The 21,128-nt window shown below is 37.9% G+C and overlaps 1 protein-coding gene and 1 pseudogene across 2 annotated transcripts; one reads left to right on the top strand and one right to left on the bottom strand.

Moving 5' to 3' along the window:
* The first annotated feature begins 651 nt into the window (after nucleotides 1–651).
* On the top strand, nucleotides 652–5,204 carry LOC113362745. Of its 2 annotated transcripts, none has more exons than XM_026605234.1 (5): nucleotides 652–866; nucleotides 1,397–2,045; nucleotides 2,136–4,579; nucleotides 4,690–4,749; nucleotides 4,867–5,204. In XM_026605234.1, exons 1-5 carry the CDS (start codon nucleotides 726–728, stop codon nucleotides 4,936–4,938), a joined length of 3,366 nt encoding a protein of 1,121 aa, XP_026461019.1. In that variant the 5' UTR covers nucleotides 652–725; the 3' UTR covers nucleotides 4,939–5,204. The 2 variants fall into 2 exon arrangements, with proteins under 2 accessions (XP_026461019.1, XP_026461018.1); XM_026605233.1 differs by having other exon boundaries at nucleotides 4,861–5,204.
* A 669-nt stretch (nucleotides 5,205–5,873) lies between these two features.
* Nucleotides 5,874–20,590, bottom strand: LOC113274293 (annotated as a pseudogene).
* Between the last annotated feature and the right edge of the window lie 538 nt (nucleotides 20,591–21,128).

Genomic DNA, 21,128 nt, shown 5'->3' with positions numbered 1-21,128 from the left:
TGCTATTTGCTAACTGGATAGAAGAAAGTATTGCCTCCTACTCAAAAAATGAACGATATTGGAGTCCTGTTAACTTGTATACCCGTATACATGTCAAGGTTTACTAAAACAATAATTTTTTGCATTGGAAACAAGATTTGTTTGTTTTATTGCATTGAAAACATGAATTCTTTACATTGGGAACTAGAAAACACACAATTTCCAATGAAATAAAATAATTTTTTAATAAACCTTAACATGCCCGTATACAAGTTAATAAAAGCCACGAAATTGATTTAACATTTCAAAAACAAAAATAGTACGTAATTCTACAGTCGAGCCATTTACTTTTTAAAAAACATAGACAATGATCTCATTGCTGGCATTTCCAAGCCTTTGTTGACCCCATGGCTGCCATCATGACTCCTCCAACATTTTCACCATGACCACTTTAATCCAGGGAAGTCAAAACCCTTCCTTCAGACGCTTCATTTACCAACGCATTAGCACCCTTCATTTAAAACCACGCGACAACAATCTGACGGTATATTCTGATAGCAAATTCAAAATTCAAATTCCCTTTGTCCAGGGCGGTGCTGAACGGTCACACATTTTTCCATATGTAGTCCCTCTTTAACTCCATATATACATCTCACTACTTGAACCCTAAACTCTTCAACTTCTTTCTCTTTGAAATCTCTCTAGAACTCTGAAGAAAAGCCTTTTTTCTTCTTCTTCTTTTCGTAATGAATTTTTTCTTTGAGGATAGAGCGATGGATTTCCATAGTCTAACAAGGAGACAGCTACAATCTCTTTGTAAGAAGAATAAGATTCCAGCCAATATGACTAACGTCGCCATGGCGGATGCACTTTCTTCTCTAACGACAGTACGTTTTACTAACTCCGTTTGATCTGTCCTAATCTTGTTTGATCTCGTTAACCCTAATAATTAAATGGATGAATCATGTTTTCATTTGTACAGTATATTTTGCCCTAGTTATATATATTGGTTTCATTTTTTTGATTATTTTGGTTTCATAATTCTACTTTGCCCTAATTCTGATACTGGATTAAGTTTTGATTGTTTGATTTCGTTTGTTTCACCCTAATTAGTTTTATGTATTGATATTTGATTTCATTTCTTACTGTTATGCTTACACTGAAGAATCAAAGGGATTTATATTTGTTTCATTGTTTTGATTAAATATATAGATAGTCCTGAAAATCCATGGAAATAATGTTTCTCTGGTTCATTTTAGTAATAGAAGCTAGTGGTTACTGGAGTTTTGGTACCCTGATTCTCTTAATGCTGTGTTCCTGATTGTCTAGTTACGATATCAATGCCTTTAGGGTTTCCGATGACATTCTTATACGGATTCCTTAATTTGCCCTAATCTATTGTTACTTTTTTGATTAGGTTGAGGGAATTGAAGATGTTGGAAAATCTATGCCAGAGACACCACTCACCACCAGGAAAACCACCACTGCAAGAAAACCAGTTAAACGTGAAACTGATTTGGTCTCTAATAGTGTTGCTAGACCTAATCGTGCACCATTAACAGGAAAGCCATCTGGATCGCAGATTATTATACCCAGTACTCCAGCAACAAGAAGTTGTAGGAAAAAGGTAACTGGAGCTTTGGTTTCTCGCAGAAGTGTGTGCAAGATTGAGGAAGATAGTGATGTGGGGGAGGAAGTTCCTGTGGTTGATAATGTGTATAGTACGAGGCGATCGACCATATTGCAGCATAAATCTGGAGTTAAAGTTTCTGTGTGTGACCAGAAGGTAGGAGGAGGAAGAAATGACACTATTAAAATTGAAATGTTGTCTGAAGAAGAAAATGATGGGGACACAAAATCTGAAGTAACTAGTGATGTTCAACAGGAAAATGATGTTGTTAAGATTGAAATGGTGTCCATAGAAGAAGATGAATCAAAGGCTGAAGTTACTAGTGATGTCCAACAGAACAACGATGCTAAGATTGAGATGTTTATTAAAGAGGAAAATGATGAGGAGATCAAGTCACAGTCTGAAGTAACTAGTGAAATTCAACAGACAAATGAGGGTATACTTTTTACTTTACAAAATTGTGCCCTTCATTTACATTTTCAAAGTTTGTCTTATAACCCTAACTTAGTGATGGTGTAATTTTCAGGAATTAAGGTCGAGGTTTTGAAAGAAGAACAAGATGTTGATTCTGGAAACTTGTCTAATACTTTGGACTTTGTTGAATTGTTTGTGTTGGAGAAATCTAGAGATTTGGAAGAATTTCCAGTTGATTCAGATGGTGATCAAGATGCTACTTCTGAAGGTTCTTCTTCTGCTCTGATCATGAGAGAGGTCTCTAGGGACAACATTTCTGAGGCTCTTGATGGATGCATTTCTGAAGTTTCTTCTGCTCCTATGATATCTACAGAGGAATCAATGGACATTGCTCTTCATAAATCTTCCCCAGTGGAGGAGGAAACTGAACAATCTAAATACCAAAATGAGCATCAAAGCATGGTAAGTGAAGATCAACCCATGGAGATCAATGAGGTTGTAGACAGTAAGGGTGCTAAGGATTTGGAGAAGTTCATAGATGAGAATGAGCTTAGTGATGTCAAAGTTATTGAAGTTATATCTGAAAATCTGGAAGACTTAAATGTTGATGAAGGAAACTGTAAGCTCACATCTGAAGTTGAGCTTTACGATGTCAAAGGCACTGAAGTTTGCACTTCTGAAGTTTCCTTTGCTCCTGTTGTATCTGTAGAGGAGTCCATGGACATTGCTGATGTTCTCAGTAAAGCTTCTCTAATGGGTGAAAATTTTATAGACAAAAATGAAGATCAAAACATAGAAAGTGAAAATCAATCCTTAGAAACTTATGGAGTTGAAACTGGGGTCACTAGTGATTTGGAATTGATGTGCACACACAAAGATGATAATAGTGGCGTCAGGTTTACTGAAGTCGAAGCAATATATACAGATGGATCTTCTACAATGGTGGTGAAAACTGAAAATTTGGGGAATAGAAATGAGGTTGTTGCTGGAGTTAAGGCCGCTCTTGGTTTGGAATCGAAGTTCACAGATGAAAATGTGCCTAGTGATGTAAAATTCACTGAAGTTGAAGATACACACAGCGACGTATCTTCTCCAATGGTGGAGATAACTGAAAATTTGGAAGACTCAAATGTGGTGTTTGAAGTTAATCCCACTTCTGATTTGAATTTGAAGTACGTAGACGAGGAAGAGCTTGGCGATTTCAAGGTGACTAAAGTGGATGCATTCTATGCTGACGAATCTTCTCCAATGATGGAGAAAACTGAAAATTTGGAAGACTCAAGTATGGTTGCTGAAGTTAAGGCCGCTCCTGATTTGGACTTGAAGTTTGTAGATGAGGACGAGCTTAGTGATGTCAATGTCTCTGATGTCGAAGCAATCTATGCCGATGAATCTTCTCCAATGGTAGAGGAAACTGACAAATTGGACACCTCAAATGTGGTTGTTGAATTTAAGGCCACTCCTGATCTGGAATTGAAGTTCGTAGATGAGAATGAGCTTAGTGATGTCAAGGTTTCTGAAGTGGAAGCAACATATTCAGATGAATCTTCTCTAATGGTGGAGAAAGCTGAAAATTTGGAAGACTCAAATGCAGTTGTTGAAACTACGGGCGCTGATGATTTAGAATTGAAGTTCATAGATGAGGATGAGCTTACTAATGCCAAGCTCGCTGAAGCTCAAGCAATCTATGCTGATGCATCTTCCCCAATGGTAGAAAAAACTGAAAATTTGGAGAACCCAAATGTCGAGGAAGGGAAGAGTATGCGCATATATGAGGCCTCTAAAGCTGAAGAATTTGAATCCTTGAAAGGCTCGATGAAGGAAGTCATGAGTAGTCTGGAAGATAAAAAATGTAATATAGAGGCTCAGCAAGAGGATATCCTTCTAGTTTTAACTGAGGTTGAAGCTGCCATCAATCATGGATCAGAAATTCAGCTGGTGGGTTTGGAAAAATCTGATTCAATTTCAGATTATCTTGAAATGGCAGCTATTCTTGATGATGATTGGTTGTCTGACAATGAAACATCTTCTTATGAGTCTGAAGATGATTTTGATACCAAGGCACCTAATCCTGATACCATGGAGGAGATGGAGGATACTGAGTTAGATGCTGAAGAGGAGATCTCAGCTGCTGCCGAGGAGAATGAGGACTGTTCCAGGGTTGACATTTCAAATGCTGTTGAGGAGTACTCCATCTCTCCATCAGTCAATAATCCAACTGTGAACGAGACTGTAATGTCTGTTACAACTCCTACCAAAACTATTGCTTTAGAGAATGTGGTACGAGGAACGACACCCTTGAAATCATCTACCAAGAAGAATGCTGCTACTACTCCCAGAAGTTTTATCATTTTCAATGAAAGCAAGGAGATCAATGAAAGCGGCAAACTCGGTGCAAGAAGTACTTCTAAGGTGGCAGATAAAATAGTACCTATAGAGAAGGAGAACACAGGTGAAAGCACTGCTCAAAGAAAATTGAAAGCTACAAGTGTAAGACAACTAAAAAAGATGATCAAACAACTCACTCTCAAGGACAATAAGAATACCATTGTCGAGGTAAACATGGAATATGAGCTCCTCTGTAGGGTTCTGCAACTTGATACTTTAAGTAGCAATTGCTATATGTTATAAGTTTACTAATCTTGGACTTCTTTTTGTGTAATCAGGAGCAGGTGCATTTGGGGAAAAAGCCTGCACTACAATACAATAAAAAAACCACTATCAAGGTAAACATGATATGTTAGCTCCTATTTAGGGCTCGTCGAAGTTATACTATATTAGTAATCGTAGGATTACGTTAGAAACTTACAAACCTTGATCTTCTTTGGTGTAATCAGGAACAGGTGAAGGTGGGTAAGAGGGCTGCACTACAACAATTGAGCGATAACTGTTTGGCGGATGAGAAACAAAAGTGAATTGTTCTTTACGTAGAACTGTTTGATTGGGATCTATCAATGAAAAAAATATGGGTGGGAAGTGAATATGTGAAGAGTTTTTTTTTTTTTTTTTTGGTTTATGAGGTTCATATATCTGTTGACCTCATTTTTCAGCAGTGTTTTCTTTTTTCTGGAGTTGTCTGTTTGGCCTAGGACCAATGTAGGAGTCGATGAATAATTGATTTAAGGTTTTACTTTTGCAATTATGTTGAATCTTACCCAGTAATGAAAATATATGAATGAAACATAAATTAGTTTTCCATGTCTTTTCTTTTGTTTCATATCACACAGGATTTTGATAAGTTGAGATTGACTCCCTCTCTGGGTTTGCAGTAGCTTAAGTATAATAGGTTGTCACTCGCAGTGTAAATGGTCGTTGTGGGATCGAAGTTCTTGATCTTGAAGTCTTGGATGTGCTCGGTGGATTGGTAGGTTGGAATGCTGCAATCCAGAGACTAATAGAAATAAATAGACCATCTTCATGGGCTTAAAAAGGTACTTGCTGTGGCATTTGAGTTTCCAGCTAGTTACTACCGCTAACATCTCATCGGACAGGGTTGTTCCTCCTTCGCAAAGTCACTAGTGCTGCTTGGTCTCGTAGTAGTAGTGATGATGGTGCCAGTGCCGACCATTCGATTATGTAGGGTCTCATTTATGACGGCCTTCTTAATTGTGAAGAATCTTCAGTTTTAGAGAAAGGATCCCAGATATCTAGCAGCCCTTATATTTTTTGCTTAGATATGCATCTTTTTTGCAGCAGAACACTTTTCATTTTATAGATTATTATTAACTGATGAACATGGAAATACAAGCATCCTTTATATCTACACCAATACAAACACATGATGATCTTCTGGTTAAGCTCACGGTTTCCGGTTTATAAATATCTTGTTCATCGAGATTGAGATTTCACTTCAGTCAGTCTTCAGCTCAGATTGTGTGCGGATGGAATCTGGATAAAAAAAGTATTTGGCTCCAGTAATGTCCAATATCTTCTTGCTCAGTGCATCAGTCGCAGAAGATCCAGTTCCTGTCATTAATAGCATTCTCATCATCCATTCCAGCAGCTCGGGACAAAACACTCTCCACAGGTATGCTGCCTTGAACCAAGTAGGCTCCGTAACATATCACCCCTACATGCGCTATTGACTATTCCCCTTGCACACTGTTCTGCTCGTAACACCGGTGCTGGACCAATTTGAACCTGCAAAGACAGAATCACACGCTATAGAGTTTAGCTGACATGTGAAATTTATTCAATATGTAACTAAACATGGTTGGGGGAGTGAGTGTAGGCCCTACATCCCGCATATCTTGATCCACTTCCATATTACCATCTTTCATCAGGAATTTGCCTTGGGTCAACTCTGATTCTATATACCCCGGAGTTGCTATTGTGATTTTGATGTCAGAGCCAAATTCGGTCCTTAAGCCATCAAAGAAATTTATGAGTGCAGCTTTGCTTGCCTAGGAGAAACAAAAAGAGATTGTTAAATTGTTCAAGGGTATAACGGAAATGAAGCAAGATTGCTAGTGTTTTCCTCGTGTTTTACGTTGTAGTAGCTCATTCTGGGAGTAGGTAACCATCCAGCGGCGGAAGCCGTCACAACGATCCTACCATTGCTCTTCCTAAGCTGAGGAACCGCAAAATAAGTTGGATAAACTGCTCCCCAAAAGTTTATGTCCTAATAAAAGACCAAGGTCGGTTATTAGTAGTATTTACAATAGATGATTGCAGAAGCAGTAGTAAGCTTGCAAATGTTCTTACCATTACTGGTGCAAAGTTTGCAATATCCCCAGATTCTTCGAACATGCAGACAGAACTGATGCCAGCATTATTTACCAAATGATCCACTGTAAATCAACATACATACAAAAATAAGTTTTGGTGACCAATTGACAGTGTTCAGAAAACCTTAATAGTATCCCTACACTATTACTCAAGACTCAGGTCTGAGTCAGCAAAATTGATCTGTTTGTTGCATTTTTTTTTTTTGGTCGGTAAATTATGTCTGTTGCGTACTTACTTTTGGTGCAAAAATGATCACTCCAACAATCTTCGAGATGCGGGAAAATTGATCCAATCGCTACCGTTGATGAAAAATCTCCAAAGAATTGATCAAAAGAGGTGGGGGTACCTGCAAAAACACTCCGATGCTAAAATCAACGGATGTTCTATGCAAGTGTATTATGGTGAAAAGAATAGAATTCTATACCTTTTGATTTGAGATTTTACCTCTATATATAGGCAGAAAATAGATGTAGCTTTAGGGTTTTGATAGTTATCCAAATAACCTCCCTCATCTGTATAAATCCCAAATAACAACCAGATTCATGATAAATTCTAATATTTATCATAATCTTCACTTATCCAAATAATTATTATCTTGAATAATAATTATAACTACTTAAGATAAATATCCTCTTTTATCAGGATTTATCTTAAATAATATTTAATAATTATCTATAATAATTATTCCATGAAAATCTTAACCTCTTTTTATTAAGATCTTTTAACCCATGGAGTTGTGGGTTTCCATAACAAACCCACCGGTTTCCATAATAAACCAAATCCAAGCTTCCATGATAAGCCTTGTGGGTTTCCATAACAAACCCACCGGTTTCCATAATAAACAAAATCCAGGCTTCCATAATAAGCCTTGTGGGTTTCCATAACAAACCCACCGGTTTCCATAATAAACCAAATCCAAGCTTCCATAATAAGCCTTGTGGGTTTCCATAACAAACCCAACGGTTTCCATAATAAACCAACCCCAGGCTTCCATAATAAGCGTTGTGGGTTTCCATAACAAACCCAGTTTCCATAATAAACCGGATTTAGGCTTCCATTATAAGCCTCATGTGATACGCACGTACGCTATTTTAATAGGGTACAAACATCGCCCCCTCTTAATTCTCAACTTGTTGATGGATTAAGAAAATCAAAAGGGGAACTAACCTTCGCGGCTCGCTTTATGTTATTTATCCGATAACCTTTCGTGGCCTTGGCCAGCTTGTTCTGCGGATTAAGAAAATCAAAAGAAGAACTAACCTTCACGGCTTGTTCAAATTCATCATATGATGTTTATTCGATAACCTTTCGTGGCCTTAGCCAGCTTGTTGTGTGGATTTTCTCCAAAGTTGGCTTAATAATTCGAAGCACCAAAAATGTACTCAATCATCTCATAAGCCATTGTTCTTTAATCACCAAACACGTTCAAAGTACCAACAACGTACTTAAAACTCCATATAGTATTACCCAAACGCCAAACAGATCAACATGTTATGTTCTCTTGCTCTTCCATTAGCTAACATATGACCTAAGTGTTGGTCTTGTAAATCTTCTCTAATCTCATCTCCCACCCTTATGGTGAATGAAGCATTTCCTTGGTTTTCTCTTTGATAGAAAAACGCTCCAATTTATCTCTTTAATAGAAAAATTATCAGGATCAAATTAATAATTCAACTTCGACTCTGAGAACATACCTCACTTGAATGTAGGTTGCTCCCGTAATTTGCTAGGCACATTGGTTGCCCACTTGTTCCCGTACTGGCCTAGAACTTGACGATTCAATGCTTGTGTGTCCGTGAATAATATACGACAATCTCTGGTCTACGGGTTGACTGTCTCTAGCTTTTCGTCGTACATTTCCTTTCTTTCGCTCCACCTCCTTTACTAAACACTTTTCTTTTTATTTTTCTCTTTATTAGAAAGACATTGCAGCTATTTCCTTGATAAGCAAAACACTTTGTTTTTCCCTTTATTAGAAAAACATTGCAAGCATTTCCTTAATAAGCAAAACACTTTGTTTTTCTCTTTATTAGAAAAACATTGCAAGCATTTCCTCCGCATGTGTTCTTCAACATTTTTCCTTTGCTCCTTTCACTCCATTATAGCTTCAGCTTAATTATATTATAATACTTTGTTTTTGCCTTTCTCTTTACTAGAAAGACATCGCAACAATTTCCTTCATAACTAAAATACTCCGCCTTTGTCTTTCTCTTTTATAGAAAGACATTGCAAGTATTTCCTTCATAATTAAAATACTTCGCCTTTGATAACTAAAATGTCTCGCCCTTGTCTTCCTCTCCTCGGGCGTTTGTTCTTTCCATCTTATTCGCCCCCAGTACTTGGCACGATACTGAAAAAGATGTCTTCTATTATTCGACTTCTTTAAACAAGTTGGTTTTGATTGCATGCTAGGCGTCACTTTAGCCGCCCCCCAATATCTGAAGAGATATTCTCGAATAGAAAAGACGCCCCCTTGTAAAGCAGGAACTAGATCTATTATATCCGCTTCTCACTTGCTAGATGGATCTGGGCTTATGGTATCTTTTCCGTTGCCATCTTATTTCGGGGTTCATCGTGATTTTTCCTTTAAAATCGCCTGAAAATGCTGTCGTGGTGTGGCGTGTCCCTCGATTCCGTACCCTTTGGTCGTACATGACAACTTTCTTTTCTTTGCTTATCTTCAACTGATCAAGTTGCTGCTGAACCCAGCATGTGAAGCCTCACAAGCCCGTGTGTACCCCTATGAGACACAAAGCTAACACGTTTATCTAGTCTTCTTAGCTCTTCCATCGGTCTCTTAGTGGAATCTTATTAGCTCCGCATCTTGATCATACGCCCACGTGCTAATTTCTCCCTCTACATTTCAAAGAGAACACGTCCCTTTATGACCCAATTCATGCCACTTATACAAGTGACCTGCCTCAACAGACAGTGTTTTTCAATCTTCACGTACTCCATCTATGATGCGCTTCATACCGCATCAGCGTCAATCTCTACGGTCGGTATTGATTAATCCAATTCCTTACTGGATTGAGAATTTGACTCCTCTTGAAACTCCATTTCCGTCTTCTCATCAAATTCTTAACCAAAATTGATTGCATATCACCGTTCCTTTCTCTATAAATATAGATGAATAATTTCCGTTTTCCTTCCAGAATTTAGGTTTGTTATTTTGTAGGGTCTTTCACTTCACCGGAAGACTAAACAGCTTCATTCAGAATCCTTAGCCAGCCGGGATGGAGTCCAGGTTTTTGCTTTGCAGAATTACCAGCATGAAACTGATGAGCTTAAGCACCAACTCGAAGTCCTTCAAGCCAGGAATCTAGAAATTACGGAAGCTCTCAACGTTATGCGAGGGCAACGAGATCGCGCTCATACCCTCCTTGATCGTGCTCGACCTCATGGATATGGAGGACATGCTGACGACTCCTCCAATAATTGATAGACGCATTTATGTGTCTATTTTGTTCTCAATGTTCTGTATTGTTAGACTCGATTAAATACTTATTGTGTTATTTTATGTTTTTGTATATGTTTTTGGAAAAATAAGCTCTTGCGGCGAAATTGGCTCGAAAAGTGGTGTTTTACACCCTAGGATAGAGTAGTAAAGACACCCCAGAAAAGCACCGGAGGAACCCAGAAAAATTACTAAAGGCACCCCAAGAGACATGTGTTATTCGGACTCCAGCAACGGATAAGGGGGCGACCACTGGATAAGGGGTGACCTTCTTCACAAATTCAAAAAAAATATTTTGGCGGGAAAATATTTGCTCTTCACTGGCAGATTTTCTCGATTGCATTTGGACGTGATTTTGTGCGATTCAATCGCTGAAACTTTGTGGAAAGATGTGATATATCATAATAAAGATGGTATGGGTGTTTGGTTCGACCATAATTGGCTAGGCAATCCACGAGCTGGAAAAAGGGGAATACGTGCAGGGAAGAGTTATTCACGGGATTCAGCGTGTTTGTACGTGTTTGGATGGAGTTGGGATGCTGTAGAAACTTGTTTGGAGTGTGTTCCACATCAACAGAAGTGCGGAAGAGGAATTAAAGGAAAGAAAATCCCGTATTTCTTTGAAAAAGGAAAGAAAATATCCCGAGTAAAAGAAGATTATTTGGGATTAATGGAGGAGATTCAACGCGTGTTTTTGGTTTAAATAGGTTCCCTGGGAGTCCTAGAGGGGGTGTTGAGAGTTGGAGGTCGAGAGGATAGCTCAGGAGCAAGAAATCACGAGTTGATCAAACTCTGTTTCTGCTGCTGCTGCTGATGAAGAACACCAAGAACACGAAGAACAGACTGGCGTAGACAGTCGTTAATCAACAGTGTCTAAGACGCACACTAGAGGGTCGCAGTGCAGTCTCAACATCAGCAACACCTGTCTCTTATCGTTCTTTTTGTGATGCCTTCTGTGGGTCGTACATTCACTGTTTTACTCATTTTTATCATTTTAATCAGGTTTTGAGCAACAAACATGTATTTTGAGCAAGTGATTAATATGAAGCTAAATCCCAACGCTGGGACGACGGATGGAGCCCTATTTCACGCATGTGGTAATTTTAATAATTCTTTTTATGACTTTTGCACTTGTTTTTAATTGATTTATGGTTCGAATTAATTAGTTATCATTTTATTTGATGGGTCATGCTTGCTCAAATATTTGATGTTCCATGCTTACGATTTATAACTAATATTTTGAGAATCTATATTGGCAAAGAATAAGAGTCCATATTTTTAATATTTGAGCTATAATTGCATGGAATTATTATTTGAATCACATGAATGGAATTTGGTGAAATTTTTAGTCCCAGTACCTCTCACCATTGTTAATATTTTTTTTTGTATATAATTTTATTAAACCTTTAAATTTAATCTTCACAAATCTTTGAGTTCGAATCCTATTTACTACAACAACGACTCTCAAAAACTTTAATCATTTCGGCGCCGCCGACGCGGATTTGTGCTTAGGTATAATTTTTAGGTTTTTATTATTTTTTATTATTCCATTCGTTCTTTTTACGTCTCTTTGGTTGTGTCTTTGTATTACAGGTTTGAAATTGGATACTAAAGACCTTGGAATCAAAGCTTAAAGCTAAAAGAGAAGGAAAAAAGACAAAGCAAAAAAAAATAAAGAAAAAAGAGAGAAAAAAAAAGAGAGAGATTTATTATTTTTTATTTTTTTTAAGAGACTTTCCATTTTATTTTATTTTTTTTGTAATTATTATTATAATTTTTTGTATTTCTTTTCATTGGATTAGACTTTGGACAATTTATTTTAATTTTAAACCCTACGGAAGGGTTATATAAAAAAATTAAAAAAAAATAATTAAATATAAACTGTTTGCAGGGAAGGACGACGATTACAATATCGTCTCGGCCCCTCGGGTTCGTATACTGACACCGGAGTCAGTGGACCGAGTCGACTACAACGGTTCTTCGCCCGTCTGGTACGGGAGGTAAACTTCTAAACACCCGCGAATCTCCTGTCAGCGGGTTTACTGTCTGCCCTAAGGTGATTATATGTTGAGGACTGAACCGGCTGCTTTAATTTCCTAGTAAAGGGAAAGAACTGGCCATATAAGATAAGGGTTCGGATTTCATCACCGTTCCCTTCTTTCCCGCCTTAGGAAAACGAAACCTAACGCGAACCCAAGCTTAAAATTTGATTAGAACGAGACCGATAGGGTAACGAGCTTGGTAGGAAAATATTTCGAAAAATATTGGTTACTCTTTTAAGCATACTTCAAAGTTCTTGATGGTTTCTGTAAGTTGAATGCGTGATTGAGCCGCCTTGTAATACCGGTGAGGCTTTGGGTATCAAAGCTCTACTGAGCTTCCCTCGCCTCGATTCAACTTACATTAGCTCGGATTGATTCCAGAGGGGTGTGCTCAAATTGTAACGAATTCCTTTTCGAAGGAATATAAGCTGGTCTAGAAAACAATCTAAGTGGAGCCATCATGCTTTTTGTTTGCTAGAAATCAGTAGGTTTGATTTGGCCGAGTCATCCTTGTTTGTGATTGTATAGAATTCCCTTGTAATTAAGAATGTCGAACTGGTATGACAGAATCCAATACAATGAGTATCGATCTGAATTTGAATATGGACATCATCATTTTTATGACCATGGTGGGAATAGTAGTTGGGAACGCCAACCTTTTCAAGGTTATGGTTCATACCATGGTGAGCCCAATTACTATCCACACGCGAATTGGTCTTACGAGCAAGAAAATCAGGAACACTGTAGTACTGGTTACTCGTTTTTGGAAACTAGTCCTGATTATGATATTTCTGAACCTGTTCCATCTCTACAAGAGACCCAACAACGGATTGAAAGGACGTATAAACGTTTAGTTGCAATGAATAGTTCAAAAGAAGAGTGTACACGATATTCTGAGATGATAAACGAGAGTGGTGAACGTATAAGTGTTATGCTCAGTGAAATTCATGCACGTCTAGAGGCAGAAAATGAACAGTTGGCTAATGCTGCTCGAAATAATCTAAATTTCCAAAATAGGGTTTCTAATTCTACCCTTGATATCAATAGTGAATATTTGCCTAATTTAGAGAACGAGGCTAGAATAAAAGACACTACTTATTTAGATAAGGTTCAATCATCTTTGTACTATTACGATGATGAGGATAGTAGTAATGAAGAATCTAAAATATGTAGGCATAGTGATCAGGAATCTATTAATCCAATTGAGCTTTATAATGATTATATTATTTCTAGTTCAAATCCAAATAATTTTTATGATTATTCACCTATTCAAAAGGACGAGGATTTGATTAGGGATACCACAGTTTTAGATGATGTAGTTTTTCCTTTTGATTACGAAACCGATAGTGGTTTAGAGGGACGAGTTTATTCCGAAAATGCTGTTTTAGAGTCTAGCGACTTAGAAACAATAGTATCAGATGAAGAAGATATACCCGTAGAGATGAGTAAAGATGCACTACCTGATAATAAATTAGAAGAATCAATTGACCATTTTCAAGAATCTAATGATCCAGAAATTAGGGAGATTGTAACTAGTTTATCTAGAGACACTGAAAACTCTAAGTTTGTGGGTGATTATCACCTTCCTAGTGCCTTACCTTTAACTCTCAGAAAGTCCCTTCACTTAGGACTTGATATCTCTGCCTCGACAATTTTACAAAATTACCTTCATACTCGTTTTCCCGAACCTAATGATGTCCAGGAAGAAGTTCAGTCGTTAGAAACCCATCCTCTGGTTGATGTGGTTTGCCCAGGCTATGATCCCCAGATTGACTTTGTTTTCCCACCAAATAGTTTTCTTCCAACTTTGGGAACGTTTATATTCCAAATGTGTCAAATATTAAGTTGTGAGACTAAACCTAAATGCTTTAGGAAATTAGAATCGACACATTTGCTTAAGAATGACCACTACTCTCATTATGGTCAACTTTGTGAGTCAAATCTAATTGACTTAGAGGATCCCCAATTATTCAGGTTGTTGTTATGTGCTTCTAAGTTCTTAGTTGAGTTTTTCCAGACTCTAATACCTGAACCGGATCTTAGCTTTGAGGAAATACAACCGATGAAAACCTTTTATTTAGACCCTTTTATAGAGCCTGAACCTGAACCACAACTAGATGTAGTTGTCTTAAGCAAGGGTATGTTCGGTATCTTCTTGTTCTGTTGCAGTTTTCTCTTCTTGTGGGTAACACTTTTTGATCCAGATGACCCACAGTTATTCCGGCTACTACTATATGATTCTACGTGGTGACTAATCCTTGCTTAGTCTGGCTGAAGACTTTAAACTTATCACTTCTTGGGAGGTAACCCAATATTCATGCGACACGGTAATATATTTTCTTATCTCTTTTGCTTCATTGGTAACAGTTTCTCCTTGTTCATGCTTTTAATTTCATCTTTAGAACATTGAGGACAATGTTAGATTTAAGTTTGGGGGTATGGGAGAAAGTTCTTAGTTGCAATAAATAAGCTCCAGAGACTAGAAATTTATGCTTATTAAGGTTGGCACTAACTAATCTAAGTGGATGGAAGCATTTTGGTTGTAGGATTTGAGGAACCAATCCGATTAGATGGAAACATCTAAAGAGTCTATTCATAAAAGCACAGAGCTCAGGTGTTAGAAAAAGAAAACATGGTAGTTTCGCCATATCCTCGTGATGGAAACATCGAAAGAATCTTGATCACTTTTTTTTTTTACAATTACTAGGGTGAAATAGAGTGACTGAGATGAAAATAAAAAATAAAAAATTGAGACCAGACCACCAGACCAACCGGAATAAATATAATAAAGTCGACCACTGGTACCCTTGTATATGCCAGCTGAGTTGACCTAGAGTTAGGATTATCGACCACTGTTCCCTTGTATTTGCCAGTGTGTTGATATTAGTCCAAACCAGTATCTCAGTCCATTAGGATAGGTTCACCTTTGTCAACATCATCCACATTTTTCTCTACATCCATCTTCTTAATCTATCCATGTGATTGGTTGACTCCGGTTTATGATGTCCAGAAACTATCTGAGTAGAGCTCTGTCACTTTATATGAATTTTAGTATGCTTGAGTGCAAACTCGTGTACAACAATTGGAATTTCGCATCAGGGTACTTCCTCCTGTAGTCAATAAGTATGCCAACCAAGGAGATTCTTTAGTGCCTTCCAAGGTTCTGCATAGATAGCTAGGGTCTGGAATAATGGTTTTGTGGGCACACCTCTGGTAAACCCTCCCGAGATTAACTCGGTTTTATTTATTTTTATTACTTTTGCTCGAGGACTAGCAAATAATAAGTTTTGGGGTATTTGATAGACGCATTTATGTGTCTATTTTGTTCTCAATGTTATGTATTGTTAGACTCGATTAAATACTTATTGTGTTATTTTATGTTTTTGTAGATGTTTTTGGAAAAATAAGCTCTTGCGGCGAAATTGGCTCGAAAAGTAGTGTTTTACACCCTAAGATAGAGTACTAAATACACCCCAGAAATGCACCGGAGGAACCCAGAAAAATTACTAAAGGCACCCCAAGGGACATGTGTTATTCCGACTCCAACAACGGATAAGGGGGCGACCACTGGATAAGGGGTGACCTTCTTCGCAAATTCAAAAAAATATTTTGGCGGGAAAATATTTGCTCTTCACTGGCAGATTTTCTCGATTGCATTTGGACGTGATTTTGTGCGATTCAATCGCTGAAACTTTGTGGAAAGATGTGATATATCATAATAAAGATGGTATGGGTGTTTGGTTCGACCATAATTGGCTTGAATTGGCTAAGAAATCCACGAGCTGGAAAAAGGGGAATACGTGCAGGGAAGAGTTTTTCACGGGATTCAGCGTGTTTGTACGTGTTTGGATGGAGTTGGGATGCTGTAGAAACTTGTTTGGAGTGTGTTCCACATCAACAGAAGCGCGGAAGAGGAATTAAAGGAAAGAAAATCCCGTATTTCTTTGAAAAAGGAAAGAAATATCCCGAGTAAAAGAAGATTATTTGGGATTAATGGAGGAGATTCAACGCGTGTTTTTAGTTTAAATAGGTTACCTGGGAGTCCTAGAGGGGGTGTTGAGAGTTGGAGGTCGAGAGGATAGCTCAGGAGCAAGAAATCACGAGTTGATCAAACTCTGTTTCTGCTACTGCTGCTGATGAAGAACACCAAGTACACGAAGAACAGACTGGCGTAGACAGTCGTTAATCAACAATGTCTAAGACGCACACTAGAGGGTCGCAGTGCAGTCTCAACATCAGCAACACCTGTCTTTTATCGTTCTTTTTGTGACGCCTTCTGTGGGTCATACATTCACTGTTTTACTCATTTTTATCATTTTAATCAACTTTTGAGCAACAAACATGTATTTTGAGCAAGTGATTAATATGAGAAGCTAAATCCCAACACTGGGACAACGGATGGAGCCCTATTTCACGCATGTGGTAATTTTAATAATTCTTTTTATTACTTTTGCACTTGTTTTTAATTGATTTATGGTTCGAATTAATTAGTTATCATTTTATTTGATGGGTCATGCTTGCTTAAATGTTTGATGTTCCATGCTTACGATTTATAACTAATATTTTGAGAATCTATATTGGCAAAGAATAAGAGTCCATATTTTTAATATTTGAGCTATAATTGCATGGAATTATTATTTGAATCACATGAATGGAATTTGGTGAAATTTTTAGTCCCAGTACCTCTCACCATTGTTAATATTTTTTTTTGTATATAATTTTATTAAACCTTTAAATTTAATCTTCACAAATCTTTGAGTTCGAATCCTATTTACTACAACAACGACTCTCAAAAACTTTAATCAGTAATGACGAACCCTACGACCTTGAGAAATAATCATCATTTTAGCAACTCTTCTGCCATTCTCTGTAGGCTACTACGACCTTGTTTTTTTTTTTTTTTTATCGAGCCATGCAACTTCAATTTCCAGTCAGTATAAATAATTTTATATATACTTTCTACTCCTCACTAATCTTCCTTTTTCCTTTCGAGGTTTAACTTTGCTGACGTGCAGGGGCTTTCCCTTCTTCGGAGGACTGGACAACTCCACTCAGTGTCCTTAGCCAGCCGGGAAAGACTCCAAGTGCCTCCTTGGTCGTGCTCGAGCTCATGGGTACAGAGGACACGCTGATGCTTCTTCCAGACCTTAGAAATTCTTTTGGGATTTTTTGTAGGCTTCTTTAAGATTCTGATCTTTACTTTTATGCTTTTGTGAATGTGCTCCTTGTTAGCACTATTTAGCTCTTTCCTTCGTAGATTTGCTTCTTGTTAGCGCTATTCCTGACGCATTCTTTTTCTGGTGCATCAAAAAGTGTTGGTCCTTTGCAGTGTGATCCAAGGATGCGCGTGGGCGGCCAATCCTTCCGTTGGTAATGCATCAGATGAGATGGGAAATCCTCTTACCATCGTTATAAGTGACGATGAATCTGAAGAAAGCCTTTGTTCACTTCAATATAATCCATCAGCTCCGCCCGAATGCCGTCACCCCTTTCTCGAGCTATCCTTTTAGTGCTATCCTTCGAATGATTCCTTTACTGCTGATCACCCTGCTACTGTATCTATCCCTGTAACCTCGATCAATCTTTTACCATTGCGGCATCCAACTGCTCCTTTGATGATGATCAATTGGTATGTATGCCTACTGGAGATGACCAAAAAACAGGGTCGTCCTGGACCTTCCATAGTCGGTGGTTTGATATGCTTCCATGTTGCCAATCCACGAACGTCTATATGACTGGATCGGTGGCACTTGTGAGGTGTTGAACGGAGCTAATCACTCTTCGAGCATTCCAGTGTTGATGTGTGCATCCAGTTGTCACAAAGATTGTTTCTGAATCGAATTTCTTCTCTTTATTTGAGATGATCACGCATATTATGTCTCCCAAATAAATTTGTGGATGTGTATTGTCGTCGTTATTTTCCCCGAATTTGTTAATGTAATCGGCTCTAATTAACAAGTATTTGCCTCCTCATGTGCAGTGGAAAACAGACCTCCAATATCCAATCCCCACTACATAGCAGCCATGGATTAATAAATGGATGTAACTCGGGCCATGTAGCCGACATGCCGTTCATTCCTTTGGGTACTCCTTTGCATCATTCTCTCGAGTCACACAACGCAGGTACCGTTCCACAACAATCTTTTTTTCCGCAACACTTTTGGAACTGTCTGCAAATCTGGATCACAACTTCTGAATCACAACGTTTCTGGAACTTTTTGCAACACTGGATTACAACGTTGTGGATCACAACGTTTCTGGAAACTTTCTGCAACTCAGGATCACAACGTCTCTGGAAACTTTCTGCAACTTATTCGGATCTTCTGCATCTTTGCTCGAGACGTTTCTGAAAATTTTCTGCAACCTTTTGGAATGTTCTGCAACTTTTCTGTTCTTTACAACTTTGATAAAAACGTTCAGAACTTTCTGTAACTTTTTGAAAGAGTTCAGAGACTTCCTGGATCTTTCCGCGACTTTCTGAACACGTTCAGAAACCTTCTGCAGCTTTCTGAACACGTTCAGAAACCTTCTGCAACTTTCTGAAAACGTTCAGAGACTTCCTGGATCTTTACGCAACTTTCTGAAAACGTTTACACCTTCTGCAACTTTCTGAAAGAGTTCAGACACTTTTTGTAACTTTCTGGTTCTTCTGCAACTTTCTGAAAGTGTTCAGAGACTTTCTGCGACTTTTCTGGATCTTCTACAACTTTCTGAAAGTGTTCAGAATCTTTCTGCGACTTTTCTGGATCTTTTGCAACTTTCTGAAAAGAGTTCAGAAACTTACTGCAACCTTTTGAAATAGTTCAGAAACCTTTTACAACTTTCCGAAAAAGTTCAGAAACTCTCAGCAACTTTTTGTTCACAATGATTTTGAAATCATGGTTTCGAAAATCGTTTGAGAACGACTTCTATCAAATGGGGAGCACGATCTTTTCTTCGTATCCCCTTAGTCGGCGCCAAAAGATGTTGGTGCAAAAATGATCACTCCAACAATTTTCGAGGTGCGGGAAAGTTGATCCAATCGCTACCGTTGATGAAAAATCTCCAAAGAATTGATCAAAAGAGGTGGGGGTACCTGCAAAAACACTCCGATGCTCAAATAAGCGGATGTTCTATGCAAGTGTATTATGGTGAAAAGAATAGAATTCTGTACCTTTTGATTTGAGATTTTGCCTCTATATATAGGCAGAAAATAAATGTAGCTTTAGGGTTTTGATAGTTATCCAAATAACATCCCTCATCTGTATAAATCCCAAATAACAACCAGATTCATGATAAATTCTAATATTTATGATAATCTTCACTTATCCCAAATAATTATTATCTTGAATAATAGTTATAACTACTTAAGATAAATATCCTCTTTTATCAGGATTTATCTTAAATAATATTTAATAATTATCTATAATAATTATTCCATGAAAATCTTAACCTCTTTTTATTAAGATCTTTTAACCCATGGAGTTGTGGGTTTCCATAACAAACCCACCAGTTTCCATAATAAACCAAATTCAGGCTTCCATAATAAGCCTTGTGGGTTTCCATAACAAACCCACCGGTTTCCATAATAAACCAAATCCAGGCTTCCATAATAAGCCTTGTGGGGTTTCCATATCAAACCCACCGGTTTCCATAATAAACCAAATCCAGGCTTCCATAATAAGCCTTGTGGGTTTCCATAACAAACCCACCGGTTTCCATAATAAACCAACCCCAGACTTCCATAATAAACGTTGTGGGTTTCCAAAACAAACCCACCGGTTTCCATAATAAACCGGATTTAGTCTTCCATTATAAGCCTCATGTGATACGCACGTACGCTATTTAATAGGGTACAAACACTTACATCTGCCGAAGTGATTCACCGCTTCATCAACAAATCTTCGGCATTCATCAACCTTAGAGACATCTGCTTTGATAGCAATAACTTCAGGAGCACCATGATAACGGGCATTATCCGCAACTTCTTCAAGAGCTTTCTTTCTCCTGGAAATGAGAACCAAGTTTGCTCCTCTTCTCGCATATTGATACGCCAGTTGCTGCATATTTTTGACACAAAATCAAACCAACATACAAAAATCAAGCAAAGCAAGGGTTTTCGAGTATGACAAGTATTAATGAACGATGAGTGATATTTGTTTGTATGTGTACCTCGCCAATGCCCGAGGAAGCACCTGTGATGAGGAAGACTTTTCCAGAGAGGTTTTCACTGAAAACAGAATTGATAGCAGAAAGAAATAACTTGAAAAAGTAATATGGTGGTACAAAGAATAAGAGTGTGATGAAGCTGGTTGGTGGTAACACCAAATTCATTAAACGATGCAGTAACTCCACCAACATTGTTGCTATAAATTTGTTCTAAAGCAAGAAGAGAAACTTAAGAGGTATTATTCTAAAGTGAGTTGATGTATTTGGGTGGATTGTTTTTTTGATAATTTCGGTGACTACATTTATAGAGAGGGGAACAGATGGAATCAGAAGAAGATGGAAAATGTGAAAAGAGGTGTTATAGCGATAAGCATTGGAATTGCATGGAGGTTTCAAGATACGTTATTACATGACTAACGATACGTGTCTTATCATTTTTTTTTCTGTTTGTGTGTACATATTTCACCATCAAACACGTGTATGTAGGAAGACACGTGGAGAGCATGCGGACCAAGCCATCAAAACATGATGATACACGCCCACATCCAAGAAGCCCATCCCATGGACGTCGGATCTTTGCTCGAACAAATCCAAGGGCAGAAGATAAGAGATGTATCAAAAACACGATGTACTGCGGAGCACCAAATAACTCCCGAAGAGTTACTTTATCTCATCTCCAAAAAAAGCCAAGATCAACGGTGAAGAAAAGGTCGACTGACATGGACGTGAC

Source organism: Papaver somniferum, chromosome 4 (genome assembly GCF_003573695.1).
Source record: "Papaver somniferum cultivar HN1 chromosome 4, ASM357369v1, whole genome shotgun sequence".
NCBI classification, from domain to species: domain Eukaryota; kingdom Viridiplantae; phylum Streptophyta; class Magnoliopsida; order Ranunculales; family Papaveraceae; genus Papaver; species Papaver somniferum.
This window is presented reverse-complemented; position numbering and strand designations above follow the sequence as displayed.

Coding starts and splice junctions, on each gene's coding strand:
- LOC113362745 (XM_026605233.1), top strand. CDS start 726: ATGAATTTTTTCTTTGAGGATAGAGCGATGGATTTCCATAGTCTAACA. Junction 2,046..2,135: donor AATTCAACAGACAAATGAGG/GTATACTTTTTA, acceptor TGTAATTTTCAG/GAATTAAGGTCGAGGTTTTG. Junction 4,750..4,860: donor ATAAAAAAACCACTATCAAG/GTAAACATGATA, acceptor TGGTGTAATCAG/GAACAGGTGAAGGTGGGTAA.